The 22,363-nt window shown below is 32.8% G+C and overlaps 2 protein-coding genes across 2 annotated transcripts in view; one reads left to right on the top strand and one right to left on the bottom strand.

Moving 5' to 3' along the window:
* Positions 1-264: 264 nt before the first annotated feature.
* LOC130656069 (nucleoside diphosphate kinase B-like) lies at positions 265-6,266 on the bottom strand. Its single transcript, XM_057458911.1, has 5 exons — positions 6,136-6,266; positions 4,538-4,758; positions 1,630-1,764; positions 1,431-1,532; positions 265-585 (listed from the first exon to the last, which is right to left on the bottom strand). Exons 2-5 carry the CDS (start codon positions 4,754-4,756, stop codon positions 355-357), a joined length of 687 nt encoding a protein of 228 aa, XP_057314894.1. The 5' UTR covers positions 4,757-4,758; positions 6,136-6,266; the 3' UTR covers positions 265-354.
* A 133-nt stretch (positions 6,267-6,399) lies between these two features.
* The window catches only part of LOC130656070 (mediator of RNA polymerase II transcription subunit 8-like), a 24,102-nt gene continuing 8,138 nt past the window's right edge, over positions 6,400-22,363 (top strand). The window contains exons 1-10 of the mRNA XM_057458912.1: positions 6,400-6,470; positions 9,912-9,954; positions 10,045-10,154; positions 10,271-10,305; positions 14,922-15,031; positions 18,705-18,747; positions 18,825-18,922; positions 21,558-21,645; positions 21,724-21,795; positions 22,091-22,117. Coding sequence (XP_057314895.1) covers positions 9,949-9,954; positions 10,045-10,154; positions 10,271-10,305; positions 14,922-15,031; positions 18,705-18,747; positions 18,825-18,922; positions 21,558-21,645; positions 21,724-21,795; positions 22,091-22,117 — 589 coding nt within the window. The 5' untranslated portion in view covers positions 6,400-6,470; positions 9,912-9,948. The remainder of the gene's footprint in view (positions 6,471-9,911; positions 9,955-10,044; positions 10,155-10,270; positions 10,306-14,921; positions 15,032-18,704; positions 18,748-18,824; positions 18,923-21,557; positions 21,646-21,723; positions 21,796-22,090; positions 22,118-22,363) is intronic.

Genomic DNA, 22,363 nt, shown 5'->3' with positions numbered 1-22,363 from the left:
GCCCTGAGATATAGATAACATATGCTCAATTTTGAAAGCAATTTGAGCCTCGGTCCGTGTGACAATACATCGATATGTTTTAATGCACCATAGTTTTTCAAAACGTAAATAGTATTTATTTCCTTACTGCGACACCGTCACCTAAATCTCTCTGTAACTTTTAAAAGTAAAAAAGATATAACGTCATAAGTTTTTTGCGTACCTATAAGAGCAGACAATCCAAAGATAAGAGGACACGTTTCAAAGTAAAAGAAATACCACATATCAACGTAACTGAAGATATAATTAAATTAAAAAATAGTCTACAAAATCATACACCATCCTTAATGCGTATGTAGAATTCTTGCCATTTCTTCATTCGAATACTTGCGAGTACAAGGGTAAGTGGTAATTCATAAGTTCGCTTTTTTTGAACCACAAAGCGATCTCAGCATCCGCAGACTCTACTGAATCACTGCCATGAATAATGTTGCGACCCATGTCAATAGAGTAGTCTCCGCGAATAGATCCAGGCTTTGACTTTAACGGGTCGGTCTCACCCAACATTTGCCGTCCCTGCTTTACAACAGCTTTGCCTTCCCAAACCTATGAATCAAACAAATACTTTTACAAAGATCATGAAGAAACACAAAATACCTTCCTTCCTTTCTCTCGTAAAATTAAACTTGGATACTCTTTTAAACAGGTTAGTCAGTTTTCACCCTTCCTGATTTTTTTTTCAAACTAAAAACACAAATGTACCTGCCTTTCTTAATAAATATTTTTTATTTATTTTCTTGCTTTTATTTATAAACAATTACATTTTGATTTCAATCGTTTATTCTTGTTGCATATCAAAGTAATCCCACTCTTGGTAACACACTATTTTACTCACTACTCCTCGTGAAATATTACTTTACCTCAAGTGGATAAAATTTTGACGTTGAACAAATGAGCGATACATTTTAAGTTGGTTATTAAATAATTAAATAATGCATAGCCTTTAATTGAATGTGCTCACATCAGAGAAACTGATCAATTATTGGTAAAAGCTACAAAAAATTACAATTAAGCGAAAAAAACTAGTTTTTCCACATGTTGTGCATAGTTAATTTTAGCGAAAGTGCCATTCCTAGTAATTTTTGCGCATCGCGGAAACAAATTTTTGCGAATATGGACATAAATTGCGAATTTCGCGAAAATTAATCAACTTAATTATATGCTGATTATTTTCTGACAATCCTGAAACTTCAATAAGAAACTAAGAGCTAAGAGATTATTTTAAATTCGTGAATTTAGTGCTGAAAGCTAAACAACGCATTTTCCACACATGTATTTCTTTGCCCCGTTTTAAATCTTACAAATATTACGTACATTTTTGTCTTCCACACACTGCTTTGCACCGAATTCATTTACTATGTACCTAAAGTCACAAGGTAATTGATACTCACCATGGCTACAACTGGACCAGATGAGATATGCTTGACGAGTCCAGGAAAAAATGGCTTCTTCTTTAAGTCACCATAATGTTCGTTCAGCAAGGGAAGATCGGCCTATAATGATGATGACAAAAAAAAGTTAAAATACTATTTAATAATTATAAAACAACCCTCATATTTCATGCATACAAAGGAATTGTAAATGTCTCACCATCATCATTTTCATTGCTACCAATTTGTATCCTCTTTGCTCAAAACGCTTGATGATGTCTGCAACCAAACCTCGCTTAACGCCATCAGGTTTGATCATGATAAAGGTTCGTTCTTCTGCTGCATTTCCTTGTGGCTAAAATTTAAGTGTTCTAAGCGTTTCAAACATTATTAAACAATACAACCAAATTTGTTTCTGCTACATACAAAAAGGATTATCTAAAGGCAGAAGTCAATATTGTCGGACCATATTACCCAGATAAGAGCAAAGGATTTTTTCAAAAATTACACAATAGGACTGGTTAGAATTTACCTGGTATAGCAGGCAATATTTTGATATTGCCCACAACCATAGTATTACTATGTTTAAAGTTTAACTATCGTAGCATAAAATATAATCAAACACAAAATAAGTTCACAAAAAAAAAAAGCACAGTGAACAGTGGCTATAAAATTTTTTTAACTGTCAGTGAATGATAACAACATTGTCATGATTGACAGTTCTGTTCGAATCGCGTTTGTACAATTATTAACATGGTTTCCGTTAAGAAATTGCCTGAATAGGGTTTATCAAATGACATAACAACAAGGAGAACAAAATATAAGTGCGTGTATCTCCGAACCTTAAAAAGATTGTAACTGGTTTTAAAAAAAATCTTTTAAGCTTAATTACAGTCTTGAATATTTACAATATGCTTGAAATATAGGAATTTAATTAACACGAACTTAAGAAATTAGCTCTAATTTTGTCCCTTATACACATAAGTGATTTTTGCTTTCAAACAAGCAACACAGCATTCATATGTATCACACGAAACAGATTAAAGAACAAAGTTAAGTAAAGGATGTTTTGTAAACCATTAACATAAATCAACACAAACCAAGAAGCTGGAAGAACATTTCGCGTTTCACGGTATTTGGGGGGTTTCTGCGAAAGTTTTTTCCTGCGAATTTTTCTAAAACGTGTTGTCCGCGAAAGTTTTTCCCCGCGAATCTTTTTGTAAATTTAGTTCCCAGCAAAGGCTTTTTATGTTAATTGTATTTAACTACTCAGTAAAAGCAAAAAACAAGTATCGTTGTCTTATTATTTTTTTATATAATTTGCTGAGTTTATAAAGATGGTGTTGAGAAAAAAGGCTTAGAAACTATAACAAAGGTGATAAAGAAGCAGAACTATAATTTTTGTAATTTTTGTCAACGAGAAAATAATTTTCATTCAAAATGCTGATGAAATTTCGGAATGGTATGTAACAAATAAAAACAAATAACTCTTGTATCAGTTCTTGCTCTTTTCAAAAGATAATGTCAATAATCAATAAATATAACAGTGTTTATGCTTCCTCGTCTAACTCGTCCAAAACACTAAAAATGTCTCTATTTTCTTTGTCTGCTGGTTGCCATTAATCATCATCGTCATTGAGAATCTTCTTCACAAGAGTAGCCGATCGTTTTTGTTTCAGGCGCAAGGCTGCAGATTGCAGTGAAATCATCAGCAACTACAAGATTCGTTCCTACCATAGGCGCTAAGTCATCGAATGGATCGATTGGGGGAAGCTGACGAAGACCTGAATGGATATCATTCGTTATACCTGCAAACAACCATCCGAATTCAAAAACATTTTTCGCTACCCTGGAAGACATGTGGTTGTAAAAATTGGTGATCCACTCGGCGTGTAATGGCTTCAGCAGAGACAACCGAAACTTAATACCGATTTTGTCAATTGAAACTCCTTTATCCAATTCTTCACTTACTTTGTTTGTTTACCAGTCGTTGAACTTATTGGACATGTACCGTTTGATCCAAATTGATGATCAGCGATTCAGGAATCTTAAACCTCTCAACCTCTGATACAATGTCATAATAAAACTGATACTCAATTTCTCTTTGTGCCTTTTCTGTAACATCTACTTTGGTGAAGTGCTCTTCCTTTGTGTATAGCCTATTCGTATAAATATACTTTTGGCCCAGGCAGAGTTATCTATATCAATATTGCCCACACATTCAGGTACTTCACTAAAAGAGCTTTTGCTGCAGAAGCTCTTCGGCCTATATACAAGTGGAAAGAATGACAAGCAAAAACTGTTTACACGAAAACAATTTGAATTCAACGCTGCAGTGCATGGATACCATAACTATAGAAGATTTTGGATACCACAACCTGCACAACATCTCAACTGTTCACACGAATCAGATAACCCAATCAGTTTGCAATAAAAATATGTGAAACAGGTTGTGAAACTCCGATAGGTCACTTACCAAGAGAGATGTCAAGGGCTACTAAGTTTTTTAGTGACAGGGAAGCTGTTGTAAATGCAATTCTTACTGGAGAACATTACCGACGATCTCCGCTCGTACAGGGGGGCCTGTGTAATAAAGGTTTCAAACCCTGGGACTTGTTTAAACATATTGCTAATGGAGCATTACAAGGAGCTAGCAAAAGTTACACTGGACCAAAAAAAAAAGAAATAATAGGTTCTTATTTACGACAAGAACCTTTATTACAAACCCAAATCTAGAAAAAAGAACCAAGGAGAGAGAACAAAAAACAAACTACGAAAAACAAGAGCGAAGCGATAAGCAAAGACATACAAATGTTTTTTGCCCCAGTTACCACGCATAACAGTAAATCATATGACTCATCTACCAACTCCGAAGATTGCGAAGGCATTATAATCATAGACTAAGAATATTATATAGTGTTTTTTGTGATAAAATAATTACATTTATATCCTTTGTTTTATATTGTTTTTAATACTTCAATTAACGGTCCGTGAAAGTTTTTTCCCGTAAAAAAATTCCAAATTGCTCGTCCGCGAAAGTTTTTTCCTTTAAAGTAAATAAAAACAGAACGGAAATGGCACATCACACACAAAAAAATTTAAATTTAAAAGAACAATAAAAAACTTACAGCAGATGCTTGCAAAGCTGGTAGGAAACTTAGTTTGCCATCTTTCATTTTATAGTAACAGAATGCAGCACTTCCACCTGCCACAGCAGCAGCAGTGGAAGCAGCCAGTGCAGGTACCAGGAATGATTTTGTTGATGACTGCGTGGTGATAGATCTTCGAACAACATGACCAGCACACCGTAGTGAGTTAAATGATACTTTGCTGCGGAAAGCTGCCATTTCTAGATAAAAGAACATGTATATTATAAAATATGGCTAAAATCCCACATCTTTATCATCATTCTTGGCTTAATAATAATAATAATAATAATAATAATAATAATAATAATAATAATAATAATAATAATAATAATAATAATAATAATAACGGTTATATTTCATCTCCATAATACAAAATGGCTCTTCTGAAATAATATGATATTCGTATGTGCATAAAGTTAATATAAAAAAAACAAAAGACAGTTCATAATATAGTATGTTTCACAACAGTATTAGGAAGAGAATTGTAGAAGAGGTCAAGTAGTGGTTAGATGGATAGTTTTGTGATACATACTATATGTTCTAAAACGAGTTGATAAAAACGCGAAGCAAAAACAAAACTGGCAGATTAGGAATGATTGATATAGAGAAAATAGTGACTTGGATACCCAGACATCTGATGTCGTACTACTGTGCAACATGAAACTTCAGGCCACTTGCCTCAATTGACAAGACTTTGCTAGTCAACGAGGTAACTCTTCAAACAAGCAGTACCTATCCTGTAAGGACACCCCTTTTACTTCCCAAAATATCGCCAAGTAGATAGATAGATAGATGTGCATATTTTACATGGCTAGCCTCACAAATATCGAGGGATATACCCTGTCTATTATTTCCAGGAGGGGCCATGGCGTAGATGGAGAGTCCTAGAGTATTTAATGCTCATTTTGAGCTACGCAGACCCAATTAGAGCCCGCGCTCTACTAGACAACTACCGGCAACATCCAACGGCCCACACAGTGTGCCATCTTCCCAATTTCCCTCACATGGCTTGGGTTAACCCGAGGCTATGGTAACATTCACTCGCCCATGTTGAATCGCCGTCAAGAGGAATCGAACCCCGGTCTCCCGCACAGAGTACGAGAGCTATAACCACTAATCTACGGCGCCACAGTAACAGAAATAGTTCTGAACTATCTCAAAAAAGAGCCACTGTTGTACATCATTTAGGCTGGAAATACATAAAACCTTTGCCATGTGCATACAAACTGTATGATCTTAACCCTCCTCCAATCCCACTGCACTTCTTATGCTTAGCTAAAAGTCTGACAAAAAAATGAGTTACAATCAACCCTTTCCTGCAAATTCCCCAATCCACTTCACAAATTCAAGGTCATAATTTGGGTAAAAAAAAACTTATTTCGGTGTTGATTTCATTTCACCCTGAAAATATTAATGTAACACTTAAGACCACTTGTAAGGAGTGATAATTTTAAGATATATAATTAATTAAACCAAAAGACGTCAAAATTGTGCACCACGGTGAGTTGAATAGTGAACTAGAAACTATAACTAGAACTATACTAAACTATAACTAGAAAACATTGACTAAACGTTACCCTGTGTATGTTTTTTTCTGGCAGTCTGCTCCCACACAACCACGACGCAAGAAAGAACTAGGAACAAGAAAGGGGGAGGGTGTTAAAGGGTAGTTAAGTACATTACTTTATTAACGCAAGTGCGATATAGAATTTTTCAGTAATGAGTTGCAACTTCGCCCTCAGGGTTTCCGAGATGTACCATAGCATGACTAGGTCCGATGTAAATAACCTCAAAAGCATTGGGACAAAGTTGCATGCCTTGAATTGGAAAACAATAGAAAACTTTATTTCATCATCTAAAACCCCTTGGTTCACTTTCGTTTTTGTTCTTGAACATAACTGATAAGAGTTAGGTATACCTCTTTTCTAGACTGTATTTTAACTAAAGTTATTGAAATTTGTTTACACAAATTATATATATTCTTACCAGGAGTACCTAAATTATTTTATGCAGGGAAAAATCTCTTTTTCTCTAGATAGATTCGCATTTATTTTATTCTGACAAATTTATATACATTTATTTCTCAGATCAATAGCGCTAATTAAAATGATAAGTGTCAGGACTAAATAGCTAGATAGAAAAAAGATAGCAATTCAAAATAATTTAGCCAACTAGGTACAAGATAGGAAGGGTGGGTGTATAGGTAGTTTTTAAACCTTAACTGGTTGTCTAAATTTGTATTAAAAGAAGGCCATATGGAAGTTTTGGAGGGATTCAAATAATAAATTTATCATTTAATTAAGAGACCTAATCAAGTTTGAGGAGGGGAAGAGGATTGCTATAAGAAAAATTTGAGTTTTACTTGTTGCATTGCATCCCCTGCACAAGTTTATAGAAGAAAATTTTCAGGTTTTATATCTTATAATGGCATCCCCAGCACAAGTCTATAAACCATGATTGGCATTTTTTTTTGGAGGTACAGTACAGTCTGAATGTAATCTACCGCGTACACGGTAATACCACACCCTTGCGTGGAGGACGGCAGTCGTTTGTCTTTTGTTATAATTAAATCCCTTCAGGGTTTTGCGAGTTTATATTTGCGTGTTAAAAAACAATGCGCTCTTGTAGAAATATTAGAACAATTATATTTCTTGTAATAGCGAGATGCATTGTGTAAATGTATTCATAAGCTATTCCCTTAAGTATTAGCGCAAAGTATTTACATAATAAAAATCTTTCACGAAGTTTTATAATAGATTGTATTGTTGGTTTAATTACTTAAAAAGATTCCAGCGGATTTAATTTAAGAAATATATGAGAGCATTGTTCACAACTATTAATTGACTCGCACGTTTTTTTATTAAAAGAATACAACTACAGTTTATTTTTGTAAAACAACTGTATATTCTGAAATACTTGCAAGCATACTTTTTTTATTGCGGCTTTTCGTTTATAAACTTTTAAAATGCGATCTTAAAAATAAATTTCTATTGCCGCTTTTTGTTTATAAACTTTTAAAACGCGATCTAAAAAACATTTTTATTACTGCTTTTCGTTTATAAACTTTAAAAATGCGATCTAAAAAACATTTCTATCACCATTTTTGGTTTGTAAACATTTAAAATGCAATCTAAAAAAACATTTCTATCGCCACAGACAAATTAAAATTTTCTAGACAAATTACATTTTGTAAAAATACACAAGTAACTTTATTTTAAAATACTATTTCTAATTCAACTCCGATAACTAATTTTGTAATGGAACACAAGCAACTAAACTTTCATATTTAATTACTGCAATTAAAAATTTGTAAAGAGTTTGTGCAAAATAGATTGCTAAAATTGATCTTGCAACCTATTGTGATTAAACAATCGATCGCATGGGGTCAATGTTTATCAGCGAGGCAATTATTTTCTTAAAAAACAAAAGCTATCACAATTTTATTGGTCTGTGTAACTATACATGTGAGTTTTGCGTCCGCGGTAGATTACATTCAGACTGTACTGTAACTTTGAACTCTTAGGCTGCTATGACTTTGTAGTAAAGACATTGTTTCCAATTTGTTTTCTCAAATTTATTTCATTTTAAAGCTTGTAAAATGTTTTAAAGTCACTTTATAACTTCTTAACTTTATTTCCCCACCTGAAAAATTTTAAAAAAAGCAATCAGAAAATTGAAAAAGACTAAATTCACTTTATTTATTATCACATACCTTATTGATGAAAAAAAATCTGCAAACATTCAGGTGATTTGACATATTTTAATCACTTTTAACGTACTAAATTTTGTAATTTAGCCATTTGTGTGCCACTAATTTCCAGACCAAAAAACTGTGAATTTTTAATACTGTACCTTTTTTCTTTCAAAAAATGGGAAACAACAGAACAATGGAAACTATATAAATCAGTCATTTTAAGTAAATATTTTTCTTTCAGTTGAACATATTCTTTGATTTGGTTCTTAACTTCTGCCCTGTTTTTTTCTTCTTGGCTCTCCTTTTCCTCTGCTGGGCTCACTTAAAAACATTTAAAAAGAAGATGAGCACAGATTTTGACACAAGGCTGTTTTTGTGTTCTCCTTATTATATACTTCTACTATGGTCTCATAGATCTTGTATTAAAAAATAGACAAAAAATAAAAATGGCAAAAAACTGTTTTTTATGTATATATGTATTTTATATATTTAAAGTTTTGGCATAAAAATAAACAACATATATAAATATTCTTTCGGATTGTTTGTAACTAGTATGTACGGAAGATTTTTTTCTAATGTTTTCATAATTTTGTTATTCATTTACATATCAGCAATTACAGTGTGTATGATAGAATGAATTACAGTAATAATGAGGAGATAGTTGCATGTGTCTTTTTATCATTTTTAATTTATTTTTTATATTTTCAGTGGCCACATGTTGCTTAAAAGTAGCAAAATACAAAAAGAAAATTAGTTTAATTTTAACTTCTTTCTATTTTTTAACAACAATGTAATTAAATCCTAGGCAATAGGTAATGAAGTACATGTTAATAACACCTAGAAGTGAAACCTGCAGTATTGCTCTATAACCAGAAGCAAATCATTTTAATGTGCCTAATGTGATTGCAAATATATAATGAGATTAGCATAGCATAGGACAAAAAAAGAAATGTTCTCCTGGATTATGTTATAGAGAGAGGATGAAAATAGGAGCACTGCTAAGCAATAGAAATACAAAACAATTTCACCACTAGGTTAAGTAAGGTTACATATGTACGCAATCGCGTATGCAGTTATATAAACGTAGGAATTTTATCACAGGGGTACTATACCCCTTCTTCATCGAGGGGCCTGAAGGTTCAACTTAACACTTATCTCTGACTCTAGCAGGTTATTACGTAATCTTTTAGGTATATAGACATAATAATTTTGTGTGTTTGAGTTTAAAATATGTAAATGTAAAACCTCTAAATGAAACATATAAAGCCTAAATAAACTATTATTTCCTTTTGAAAAAACAAAGCTTGAAGGTTTGTTATAAATCTCAAAAATGCTACTGAATGGAATATTACCATATTTTTAAATAAATATTTATTGCTGGTGCAGCCACAAGTAGAAACAAACCAAATAAATATAGACTTCCCCAAAAAATATTTTTAGTAATAATAAGGCCTTCTAAAATTGTTTTCTGAATTGACGCTTTGCTTTTTAGCAATTTCAATAATTTGGAAAAACTTTGCAAACATAAAAGCATTGGTTTGCGTGCATGTGGGATCTTCAACATTTCCATAAACTACATTGTGATTAAAGTTGTGAAATAATTTTGATAACAGTTAAGTGTGTTTTAGGTTATAATTATCTCTGTGCTTTTTTGCCTAGAAATATTTGCAATTAATGGAAATCACATGTATTTAATATGCAGGTAAGATATATATGGTTGGCCTTTCTAAATCTTCCTTTGGCAAAAAAATCTCAATAAGAGGTAAAATTTGTTTTTCCATTTATTTTCTAGGATGAGAAAGCAATTGAAACATCTCTACAGAACTTAATCAGCCGTGTAGGTGATATAAAAATATCTCTGCAAAGCTTTCTGTTGAAGTTGGAGCATGAATCACTGACATGGTATGCAAATAAATCAGTTGTGCATCTGTTATATATTTTACTACTGTTGCTGCTCTCAATAGTTTAGAGTTATACTTTACAAGTTGTTGTACAACTAAACTTACATTTTTTTTCAGGCCACAGGTGTTGGATAATTTTGCCTTGTTATCAGGTGTGTGTACATGTTGTATTTTTTTGGTAAATATTGTTTACTTAAGTTAACGTTAGTTGTAAAGTTTACCTTACCTTAGCCATCATTTATAGGGTTTGTTTACTTCTGGCAGGCCTGCACTCTTTATGATTGTATTTTTCTTGGCATAATTAATATTCACCATTTTATTTGTTCCTCAATGAGTTTCCTTTCATTGTCGAGGTCTTTGAGTACCTTTGTGATGATATCACTCGAACAAGGTTGTGGATGTTGTCTGGGAAGATGATCAATTACTTTTCTTTTTGTGAATTTCTTGTGTTCTAAAACACTGTTCGAGTTAGACACCACAAATCTAACAAATCATATTGTAAAAAGATGTAAAATATATATATTGGAATTATATCTCCAGCAGGAGCTGGAGCTGTTACTCTTATTCCTTAGCAAAAGCAACATTTCATAATTATTAGCAATATTTGTCTAAGGATGTTCCATGCTGAAGTGATGTATATAGTTGTACATCTACACAAACCACCTGATTCTCCAATTACATCTCCAAATTATTAAAAAGTTGACACAGCTTTAAATGTGTCAGTGAAGTTTAAACTTTTAGGGTGCTGTCACCTTTACACTTTTTGCATTTGAAAATACTGTCTTCCTTAAGTTTTTTAAGTCCCAACAGATACAGATACAGATAATCTTTTCTGGGAATGCAAGTTTACAAAAATTGAACGGAATAATTACAAGGAAGTATTTACAAACTATCACAACCAGCAGGGGGCCTCTCAAAACAGTCGGAGGCCAGTTAAAAGATGTGAGTAGGACCCTGTAAAATCGCTGAACTAGTTCTGGGTTACATGAGAAAAAAAATTAGTAGAAACTTCAATACCTTTCTATTTTGTATTTAAAGAAGAAGAAGAAGTGTTCCAGAGAACTGGACCAGAAACCCTAAACATATTGCCACCATAATTTACAAGGTTAGACCTGTTATGATGAAGTGTAAGTGGGTCTGAAACAGTACCTTAATCAAAAAGATTTTTTTGTCAAGTGAGAATCTGTCTAAGGACAGAATCACAAGCTGACCCCCAGACTTAAATGCCATAAACAATATGAGAATAAATTACTAATATAAACATTTTTAAGCACATTTATGTTCACAAATGGTCTTAGCTTTACATTGGACCTATGCTTTGGCTAATTTTTTTAGACAGTACTGAGATATGTTGTTTACAGTTTAAATGTTGATCAACATAAACACCAAGGTATTTTTACAATCACTTTGAGTGATTGCACAATTATTAAGTTTTAGAGTAACATTGTGATGCAGAGTTTTGTTGTTGCTGTGAAAGTTGGTTTTACTTAGATTCAGAGCTAAACGATTGATATTTAACTATAGGCTTAAATGTTTGAGCTCTTGGTTGATACAGTTTTCTAGCTTGAGAAGACTATCAGATTCAAAATAGATGTTTGTATCATCAGCAAAAAGAAAAAAATAACAGTTTAGATGAAATGTTAGGCAGATCATTGATGTATAAAGTAAGAAGAGAAGTGGGCCAAGTACAGACCCTTTTGGTGACCCTGGTTGTAATTGTTTTGGGGGAAGAAGATTCATTTTTAAGATATACATATTGTTGTCTATCTGATAAATAAGACTCAAACCAATCTAAAGAAGCACCCCTGACACCATAGTGTTCAAGTTTGGATAATAATATTTTGTGATTAACAGTATAAAATGCTTTTTTAGATCTATAAATATACCACATCCAAATTTGCCATTGTCAATTGAGTTCCTAATGTGTTCTGTCATTTCCATTAGAGCAAATACAGTAGAATTATTCTTTTTAAGTCCAAATTCGTTCTTAAACAAAATTTAATTTAATTCAAGAAAATTGTGAAGTCTTTTATGCATTAATTTTTCTATGATCTTATCAAAAACAGATAGCAAAGATATTGGTCTAAAGCTATTCAGATCTTGCGTGGAACCCCCCTTATGTAGAGGGATGACTTTAGCAACCTTCAAAGCATTAGGAAAAGTACCAGTTAAAAACGAGTTATTAATTAAACTGCAAAGTGAAATTATAATCAGATCAGCCACAAATTTTAATGTTAATAGGTATACTTGCAGGACCTAAACTTTTACTTTCCAAACCTTGAATAATATCAAGCACCTCCTGTGAAGTAACGTTGGTAATAAAAATTCATTGTCTTGATGTTTTTTATTTTAGAAATACTTTTATCTAAATTAGGACCAGCATTCACAAAAAAGTCGTTCACATGATTGACTATCAATTTTGAATCGTTAATAATCGAACCATTGACATTAAGTTGAGAAATGCCTTGATTTGAGTTGATTTTTTTGTGTTGATTAAATAGCGAATACCTTTCTAAGTTTTCTTTATATTATTGCTATGAGTTAGAAAGTAAGAGTTGTGTTGAACAATTTTAGATTTAAAGTACTGTTAACCCTATTTCTAAAAAGTTTATAAGCTCGGCTCTCTTCACATTATCATTTTTAGGTTGTCTTTTTTTCTCGTAAACAATTTATTTTTTAACCTGATCATTTTTGAGAGGTTTTGGTCAATCCAAGGTTTAGTTTTAAGTTTCAGTTCATTAAAAGTTAGTTTTTTCATAGGTGCATGTCTCTATCTACACAGCCTTCAAGCCGCCATAAAAAATCATTCATTAAGTTATTGCTTTCACCTTCAATCTTCCAATTTTGAATTGAGATATCGTCTCTAAAGGCATCTGCATCATACTTTGAAAAGTCCCTTGAAAATACAATCTTTGGCTTAGAGTCTAGTTTTGAGCTATTTACAGAAGCAATTTGGGAAAAGTGCTCTGATAGGGAGAAGTAGATGTTCCCACTACACATTTTATCCCAGATATTATTGCTGAAAATATTATCAATTAAAGTTTTTAATTTTCTACCACCCTAGAAGGATGTTGAATAAGGGGGAGAAAGCTATAGCTACAGAGTAAGTTATAAAAATTAAGCAAGGAGCTAACTTTCTCTAGTTGTAGAAGATTTATGTTAAACTCACCACAAATGTAAACTTCTCTATTTTCTTTGGCTAATTTCATAAGGACATGCTCCATATAAAAAAGAAAATCGTCTAAATTTTGTCTAGGATGTTGGTATAGATACAACCATAAATAATGATTTTATTTGTTTTGCTAGAGATCTCAATCCAAGTACTCTGGAACTGATTAGATTTAGACTATTAACAAAAAGGAGTGTACCACCTTTAGCTTTGATTGTTGGCATAAAAAGTTGTTATAACCGGCAATAGAAATGTTGGAAAGAAATCCATCATTTTACTCAGATGTTTCTGAGATTGCAATGATATCAAGGAGTGAAGGACAGTCAGATAAAAATTGATGTATATTTTCAAACTTAGATTCAAGGCCATTGACGTTTGAGTGAAAGAGATTCAGCTTATTTTTAGCATTAATATTGTAAAAAGACTGGACAGTATGATAGTGACTGTCCACTAGACTAGGAATTTCTTGTACATCATCACCAATATTATCGTTAGGTTTGAACTGAAAATCAAGCTGGCTAGCATTAGATACTATGGTTGCATTAGGAATATTGTGACTAGTTGAAATAGAGTCAAGATCCTTTAGGTTATGCACTTCTGAATTATCTAATAGGGTAAAAGGAATGTTTTCATAACGAAATTTTACGACACACCAAAGGCAATACCAGCAGCTATTGTCAAGCTCATTTGCGGTTAGATCATTGTAGGTTTTTGGTAATGTCCCATCACATGTAATGTGACGCCATTTATCACAAAGGTCACACTGAATAGCTTTTTGATTACGTAAAACATTCTTGTTGCAAACGCTACAAGGCCATTTTAAATTATTAGTAGGATTTGGATTTAGGGGAGTGTCCCAAACATCTTTTATAAACCCAGAGATTAAATCAAATTTGCAACAGGTCATTTAGATTACATGATGTGAGGCCATTTAGCATCTTTTTTATGAACCCAGAGATTACATCAAATTTGCAACAAGTCCTTTAGTGTACATGATGCGGGGCCATTTAACTTTTGTAGTAAGGTTTTTAGTTTTACTTGATAAACCAAGTACTATTTTTTACTAGTTGTCGTTATGCGATTGCTATACCTTTGATACTTCTTTTTTGCTCTCACACCTGATGGTCCAACTGATTTTCTTGCTTTATCTTCTTGCTGGCAGCTGTAACCATATCCTCTGTGACCAATATAGGGGATAAATGTTTCCAGTTACAATTATACTGCATGATGTCATAATTAAGATTTATAAAGGTGAATTTATTAACATGCCAAGATGAAAAAATATAATAGTGACAGCTCTTTGGCGTAATGATTAAATTAGCGCTCTGGGAACTTTTATGACTTACATATTTTAAAAAGTTTAGCTTTAGGTTGTATATAGCTTTTATATAGTATCAGAATTTTACAACCAGTAAACTTGAATTTTTGCATAAAATAGAGACCATTAAAAAATCCATGGGACTGGGAAGTGCTTAAACTTGTTAGGTGCTATTTCAAATTATTATGGTAACTTAGAATTAACAATAAAATTTAGGTTATGTGAATTCTACTGTTATGTTTACCTTCATGTTTTCGTCAATGGATTTTGGACCCTTTTAGGTCAAATCAATACGTTGAACAAAGTTCTAAAGAATGATCGAATGCCAGTACTGCGAAATTTATGCATTTTACCCATTCTTGTGTCTCAGGAGCACGATGAGGAGTTAGCAGTAAGTGTTTTTTTAGTGATAATAAGAAATTATACAAATTTGGTCTTTGATATAGATTTTATAATAATAACCCTATAATAACTGTTTATGAGGGCAATGCTAATACAATAACAACCGATTACCCCATTACGTCGAATTTGTGTGGGATAGACTCTTCTTCTGACGAAGAATAAACTTGTAAAAAAGTTCTATATATAGTTATTCAAATGTTTTGTTTTCTCTTTGTACATGTATTTGAAAAATTGAAACAATGAAATTCTAATCGAACGTTTTCTTTTTTTAACAAAACCTGGTTTTTACAACCTTGTCACAAGTAAATTTTTAGAAAATAATCCTGGTTTCTACAAAATCTGGAAAATAGCATCAGTTAATAAATACAATATAAACTGTTTTGTCCATCTATACCGAGAAATATTACCCGACGTCAAAAGTATAGATCGGGCTTGCGAGGTCGATACGATGAGTCAATCATTGCACCGACCTTGCATGCTCGGTCGGCACTTAGACCTCGGGCGATATTTTGCGGTACAACCGGGGGGTAATTGGTTATTATTGTATTAGAGGTCAACTAGTCGATAAGGCCCGTGGAAAAATCCACTTAGGGAGATTAACAGAGTAAAACAACCGTCATTTAAATTTTTCTGACGTCAGCAGAGACATGTCAGAACACAAATTTTTTTTTTCAGAAATGTGTATGCCTGTTGCCTTCATCGTATAGATCTTGAAACGCTGATCAAGAAAATGTATAGGATAGTGTACTTGTGACAAACGGATGCAGAGATATTAGGGTTTAAAGGTTTTTTGATGACTTCATCAACCCGTCCATTCCGAAACGGATTCGGGAACCCATATTTAGGAAAATTACCCAAATTGGTCCTAGGTGGTCCCTAGTTACCCACGCGGTGAAAAATCATTGACGTCACCACCTTGTTTCCAAGTTATTTGGCCTCAAAGTTTTATGTGCACTGTAATGGCTTCATTAATTTAATATAGGATATTGACGTTAAAGTAGTGTTATTGGTGTCGCGCCGTAACGTCAGAAAATTTAACATATTAGACATGCATTTTTCGGTTACTTCAAAGAAAATTTCGGTAAGATCAAAGAAAAATGGCGATATCAACTTTTCCTGTCACAGAGACACGGAACTGGCGTATTATTATATAGACTAGTCAGTAAAGCCCGTGGAAAAATCCACTATGGCAGAAAAACAATGGAAAAATAGGTTGCTTTAGTTTTTTTGTTGACGTCAGCAGTGCATATACAAAAAGAAAATTGGTGAAATTTAGTCATTCGTTGTCTGTAAGGTGTAGATGTTAAAACGTTGATCAAAATAATGTATAGTATTGTATGTATTTGACAAACGCTTAAGGAGATATAAGGGCTTAAAAATTTTGCTGACGTCAGCAAAGTCCCTACCAAAAGTTCCAAAAAAAAATTCTTCACAAATTTGTACACCCGTTGCACTCATCGTATAGATCTTGAAATGCTGATCAAGAAAATGTATAGGAACATGGACTTTTGACAAACGGTTGCAGAGATATTGGGGTTTGTAGGTTTTGTGATGACGTCATCAAACCGTCCATTCCGAAACGGATTCAGGGAAACTCAGGTTTGGGAAACTTACCCAAATTGGTCCCAGGTGGTCCCTAGTTACCCACGCAGGAGGGACGTCAGTTATTTCCATCCGTTTCCAAGTTATTTAGCCTTAAATTTAAAAGTGCAATGCAATGGCTTCCCTAATCTTAATACACTTTCCTTTGACGTCAATATTGCTCTAACGTCAAAGTTTGCTAATTTACAGAACAAATTTATAGGCGATGTTTTGTAGACTTTATCAAAGAAATTTTATCCACTTTGCAAAAGTCACAGACAGAAGCTCTGTATTATTATAAGAGACTAGTCGATAAGGCCCGTGGAAAAATCCACTTAGGCAAAAGGTCATTAAAAAAATAAGTTGCTTTAGATGTTTTTTGCTGACGTAAGAAATGCATATAGAAAAAAAATGTTCTTAAAATCTTACACAAAATGTTAAATGTCAAATCTTACACAAAATAAAAAAAGAACAGCTTGCAAGGTGCAAAATCTAGTTGATAAAAAGTTACAACAACGACACTCACAACATCGACACTCACAACACCAATACTCACAAAACCGACAGTAAGAACACCGACAGTCACAACACGGATAATAACAATGTCAGAAATAACGCATCTCAAATATGTACATCTTATAAGTGATTATGTTGAAAACCCTCAGTATTTTATTCTGAAATGTCAAAAAGTTGGCCTGCAAGAGTTAGCACAAATCAACAAAAATAAGTTCTTTACACATTATAAATATTGTCTTTCCCTTAAAAGCTTATACAAAAATATGAAAAAGCCATAGTTTAGAAAACATTAAACGCAAATCTACAAAAATCAGTCATTTCAGTTGCATACCATTCTCTCCCACAAAAATTTACACACAGTGTAAAAATCAACCAGTTAAGAACACAAAAATTTTTCTCTTTTAGTATGATGATCCGTACTGCCCTTTACCAACAATTCTGAACCTAAATATCAAAAAATCAATAAGCAAAGAATAAACTTGAATTAAAAAAGATCATTATTTTGGAAACATTGTATACGGTTCGTAAACAAAAGTTTACACAAAATGTAAAACAGATTGGTTTTTGAGAAACACATCTAAATCAACAAAAATAATTTCATTCAGCATGTCGTATATTGCATCAATCTTCCACCAAAAGGTTACGAAACACATCAAAATTTAGAAAAATCAGTCATTTCAGTGCATACAGTCATCGCCCATTAGATTACAAAATCAGAAACAAAACAATAATAAATAACTTAACACACACACTTTAAATTCTATAAAATTCGTTCCAATTGTCATATTGCATGTGGTAAAGTGCACAGGTAATGTGAAAAAAATTATAGATGAATCCAGCGTGACGTGATATTCGAAGGTATTGCCAGAAATAAGCAGTTATTATATGGATTATTATCCAGGTGCTGCATTTTACAAAAATTATAACATTATAAGCAGGATGTAAAAACCATGTCTTTATAGACACTATTCCCATGGAATGGACATTCGAACTAAAAATTTTTTTTTTTTGAATGGAATATCGTGTAAACATTACAGGTTTTTATCGTAGCTACAAAAAAGATAAAGTAAGTTTCACTTCTTTTTCGCGTTTTGTTTACTTTTTTCCGTGTTTATTTACATTTAATGCTACCGTATTTAAACTATATACACGGTTGCTATGGTAGCTGGCAATACCGTGGAATATTGCCCGCTATGACGTAAGTTTTAACCATTCACACTGCACGATTTTCGAAAATAATGATGCCACCCTCCCGGGTAATAATGTCAAATATTTTCACAATCAGAAATTTTCACAAATTATAAACGTAAACAGAAATTTTCACAAATTATGAACGTAAGATTTTATTTATTTTTTTATCGAAAACTCCTCCGCTGCTGAAATTTGATGTAAAATTAAAAAGTTAGTGAAAATTTCACATTCTGGAAATTTTGCTAAAAGTAGACATTCTTGTATGAAGATGTGTAACATTCTTTTCCATGTTAAATTCAATTATAATTTTTGTAGTTATTTTTTAATTTGTGTAATTATTCATTAATTGTTTTTATATCAACAAATGTTTGTAGGGTTTCACTGAAAATCGAATACCTATATTTAACCATGAAGTGGGTACGTCGATATTTTTATTGTTATCCTTTCTGTGGCTAGTCAATTTATTGTGTAAGCTATAATTCTTATTTCTTTAGTCCCTGATGCTATGCGCACGAAATATGAACCAGAAGTTGAGAAAGAGGAGCAGCATTTGATTATGCAAGCTTCATCTATTCAAATTGATGACGCTCAGGTATTTTTCATCTCCCCTAAAAATTGTTTTTTTTTTTGTGAAACTAATCCTGCAACAAAAATTTTAAATTGCTAACATTTTATTGCCGCCCCATAAGGTTCGACTCTTAGTCCGCCAGACGTGAATAAAAACATTTTTTTGCTGAGCGAAATCTTGCGTTTCGTGCTGTGCTACTTGATTTCGTGTAAACAAACTACTTAAGTAGTACAGCTTCGAAGTAGCACAAACTTTAAAATAAACGAATAGAACCTAAAAAAATTGTAAAACTGTACTTAAAAGCCAGGTTTGGGCAATCAAACTCATGGCGGCGACCATAGAAAGGTTTGAGTGAGTATCACGGTGTAATTGACACTCATGCGATGATGACAGTGATCTGGAAGAATCTTTAATGATGACACATTCTTGCATTACATAGCTGTGAAAAATACTTTGTTGATAATGTTGATAGCTAGCTAGATCAATTTCCATGCTGGACTCATCATTTGAACACTGCTTAAAAAGCCTACACCCTGGAGGAGGTAGCTAGCTATATGTCTATGTAATGTAAGTAGCTGCAGTATTTTAATTGTTTTTCTTTATTTAAAGTTCTGTAAAGTCCTGTAAAGTAGTCACCCCTGAAATTCAGCTGCGCAAAAAGAATGTGTAAGTTTGGATTTGGGAAAGAGAGAGCACTCGCATTTTTCTAAACGTCCAATTGACATTCGGCTAAACTTCAGAAAATGTACACAAAAAAAATTTATTAAAATATAAACTGCAACACAGTTACGCATTTACTCACTGAGCCCACTTAGAAATTCTCATTCTTTGTGTGTAGCTAAAAGTGTGTATTTGCGTTTGCAGCTTTTATATGATAACCAAGATTTTTCTGCACAAGTTCTACAGTTGCTTCTGGCGTTCTTCACGAAACCACCCACCCACCATGACTAGCATGCTCAAAGGAAAAGAAGGCAGAGAGGTAGTCGAAAAGCGTATCAAAGTGTACAAGGAGAAGGGGGTCTTCGAAGGGCTTACATATCTATATACGCTTTAAAAAATGTGTGGTTTTTTTTCGGTGCCCTTTTTGCAAAAAGTGCGTTGTTATTTCAACTTTAACACCTTAGACCTGCCACAGTTACCAATTGTCCTTTTTTCAAGTAACGTGTTATAATTAATAGTCTTTAAGTTGATTTTTCGGGGAGGAGTGATCTGTAAGTCGAAAGCAAAGCATATGCAATGGAGTATAAGATTGACGATTTATAGTATGTACGCATTTTTGAAAAGACCCATTATATAGTTGTTGACAAATGATTTTTGTCTGTTTTACCTGCATGTGACTGGTTAATCCTTAAACTATAACTTCATTTTTGGATTGCTTATTTGATCAATTATATATTATTTTTAGAGTCAAAAAAAGGACAAATTTAATAGAGTTCCTAACTGGAAATATAAAGGACGTATTTGTAAATGATCAAAGGAAAAGTCCTTCTGATACGTTACAACCAGTAAACCACAAGGTTTTTTGGCTTAAAGTTGCAGAAAAACTTGCCACCATTGACATGAACTGATTCATTTATCTATAGATTTTGTTTTTGCAGATTTTATAGATTATTTTTTAACCTATAAATTTGATTTAAAAATATTAAAGCTGCAGGTCAATAGTAGACCCGCAGCTTTAATATTTTTAAAGTAATCGTTGGCCTGATTTTTTTTTATATTTTTATGTTGTATGATATATAGTTTTACATTTTTTATGCGTGTGTCTTATTTTTTGAAATCTTATTTTTTGATTGGGATTTTTTAATTCCTTTTTTAAATAAATATTTATAAAGTTTTATTTTAAAAGCTTCACAGACTGCATTTTAAACATTTTGAAAGTATCAATTGTGCATGCAAAACAGTATAAATATAATCCAATTTATAGTGAGGTAGAATGTAGCAAGAAATTCAGCCGTATATCACTGTATATAATACTGTTCAAAATAATTCTCTAAAAAACTTAATTGGAAATATTTTGTTATTCTTTCCGGATCTTAATAGTTATAGACTGTTTGCTGCTCTTGAAAAAATCCACTAGAAACAAAATCGAATGTGCATGTAACTTTCAGATTTAAACCTAGCATAGAAGCTTGCGGAGGTAGAATGTGCACACGTGATCAGATAAAACACACTGAGTATCCTTTCATTGTGCACTCCGCGTGTTGGTGCAACCTCGACCCAAGGGTTTACAAAAAGAGAACCAGCCCTGGGGTCAATGTTGGTGTTGGGGCTAATCATCGCTTTGGAAAATAAGGGGTGCATATGTATCAGCTTTGAAAGAACAACTGTCGTATCATGGTAAACAAGGGCGGCAAGTAGTTGCAACTATATACTAGTTATATTTAGCAGTTTTCAGATAATGAAACCATTTGTCTTTTGGATCAGTAACTGATTATTTTCTCCTTTTTTTGGTAAATGCATTTAAAATAGCCACCCCAAACATTTTCAAATTATCGAATTTTTTTTGCAATAAGCAGTACGTCAAAACTGTGATGTTTTTACTGCTATTTTTAGTCCAAAGCTTTATGTATTATCCATTCTCCACCACTACAATCCAAACAATCTTTTCAGATTCAGATTACACATCTTTTAACCTTTATTAAACTCTCTTCACATATAGCGTCAAGTAAGTATGCTGAATGACATGGTAGCGACCCTGTTGGATTTAATTCAAGCAGAACGTGACGATTGGGATGCGGAGTCGGCAGGTAGCTATGTTTTTTAATGAATATTTAGAGTTTCATAGCACGACAGTTTGTTGATATGCCTGCGTTTTTATCACACAGTGCAGCAAGCCAACCTGGCACCATCAGAAAAAGATACTAATATATTAATTGCTGCTATAACACAAGGAGCAGGCAAGTATTTATATTATGTAATATAAACTCTACAGGAATTGTGAGATGTTTCCATAGCTTTTGAAGTTAGTCTTAAATAATAAATGTAAAAAAGCGTCTATAGTTGACCGTTTTTTAACAAACACATATGCTATAGAAAATAGTGCCTGCCTGAAAATTAAAGTTTAGTAAACACCCCAATTCATGAATTTTATGTACCCAATGTCAATGAAGTTTTTACCTCTTTAAGGGTCACCCTATATATACAGGAGTTTTTTTTCTATTTTTTGTCAATAATAATGTAACTTTTATTCAGGTTTACGAAAGCGTCCTGAATCTTCAGGTAAATAAAAATATTCTCTTTGCTTGTAAAGACAGAAAGAACAAAAATACGTTTAAAACAAAGAATGACATAAACATTTTATATTTTCTAAAATTTTTTAACCTTTTTATTAGGCCTGTGGTTTTTAGTCCACAGCTCTTTCACCCTATCCATGCATTTCATGCTTTTCTTTTAACAAAGTGATTTACGCACACGTTTGTTAGCCTGTGTCAATCTATGTTATAATACTCGCCGTCTGAGCCAATA

The sequence above is a fragment of the Hydractinia symbiolongicarpus genome, chromosome 8 (genome assembly GCF_029227915.1).
Source record: "Hydractinia symbiolongicarpus strain clone_291-10 chromosome 8, HSymV2.1, whole genome shotgun sequence".
In the NCBI taxonomy this organism is placed as follows: domain Eukaryota; kingdom Metazoa; phylum Cnidaria; class Hydrozoa; order Anthoathecata; family Hydractiniidae; genus Hydractinia; species Hydractinia symbiolongicarpus.
This window is presented reverse-complemented; position numbering and strand designations above follow the sequence as displayed.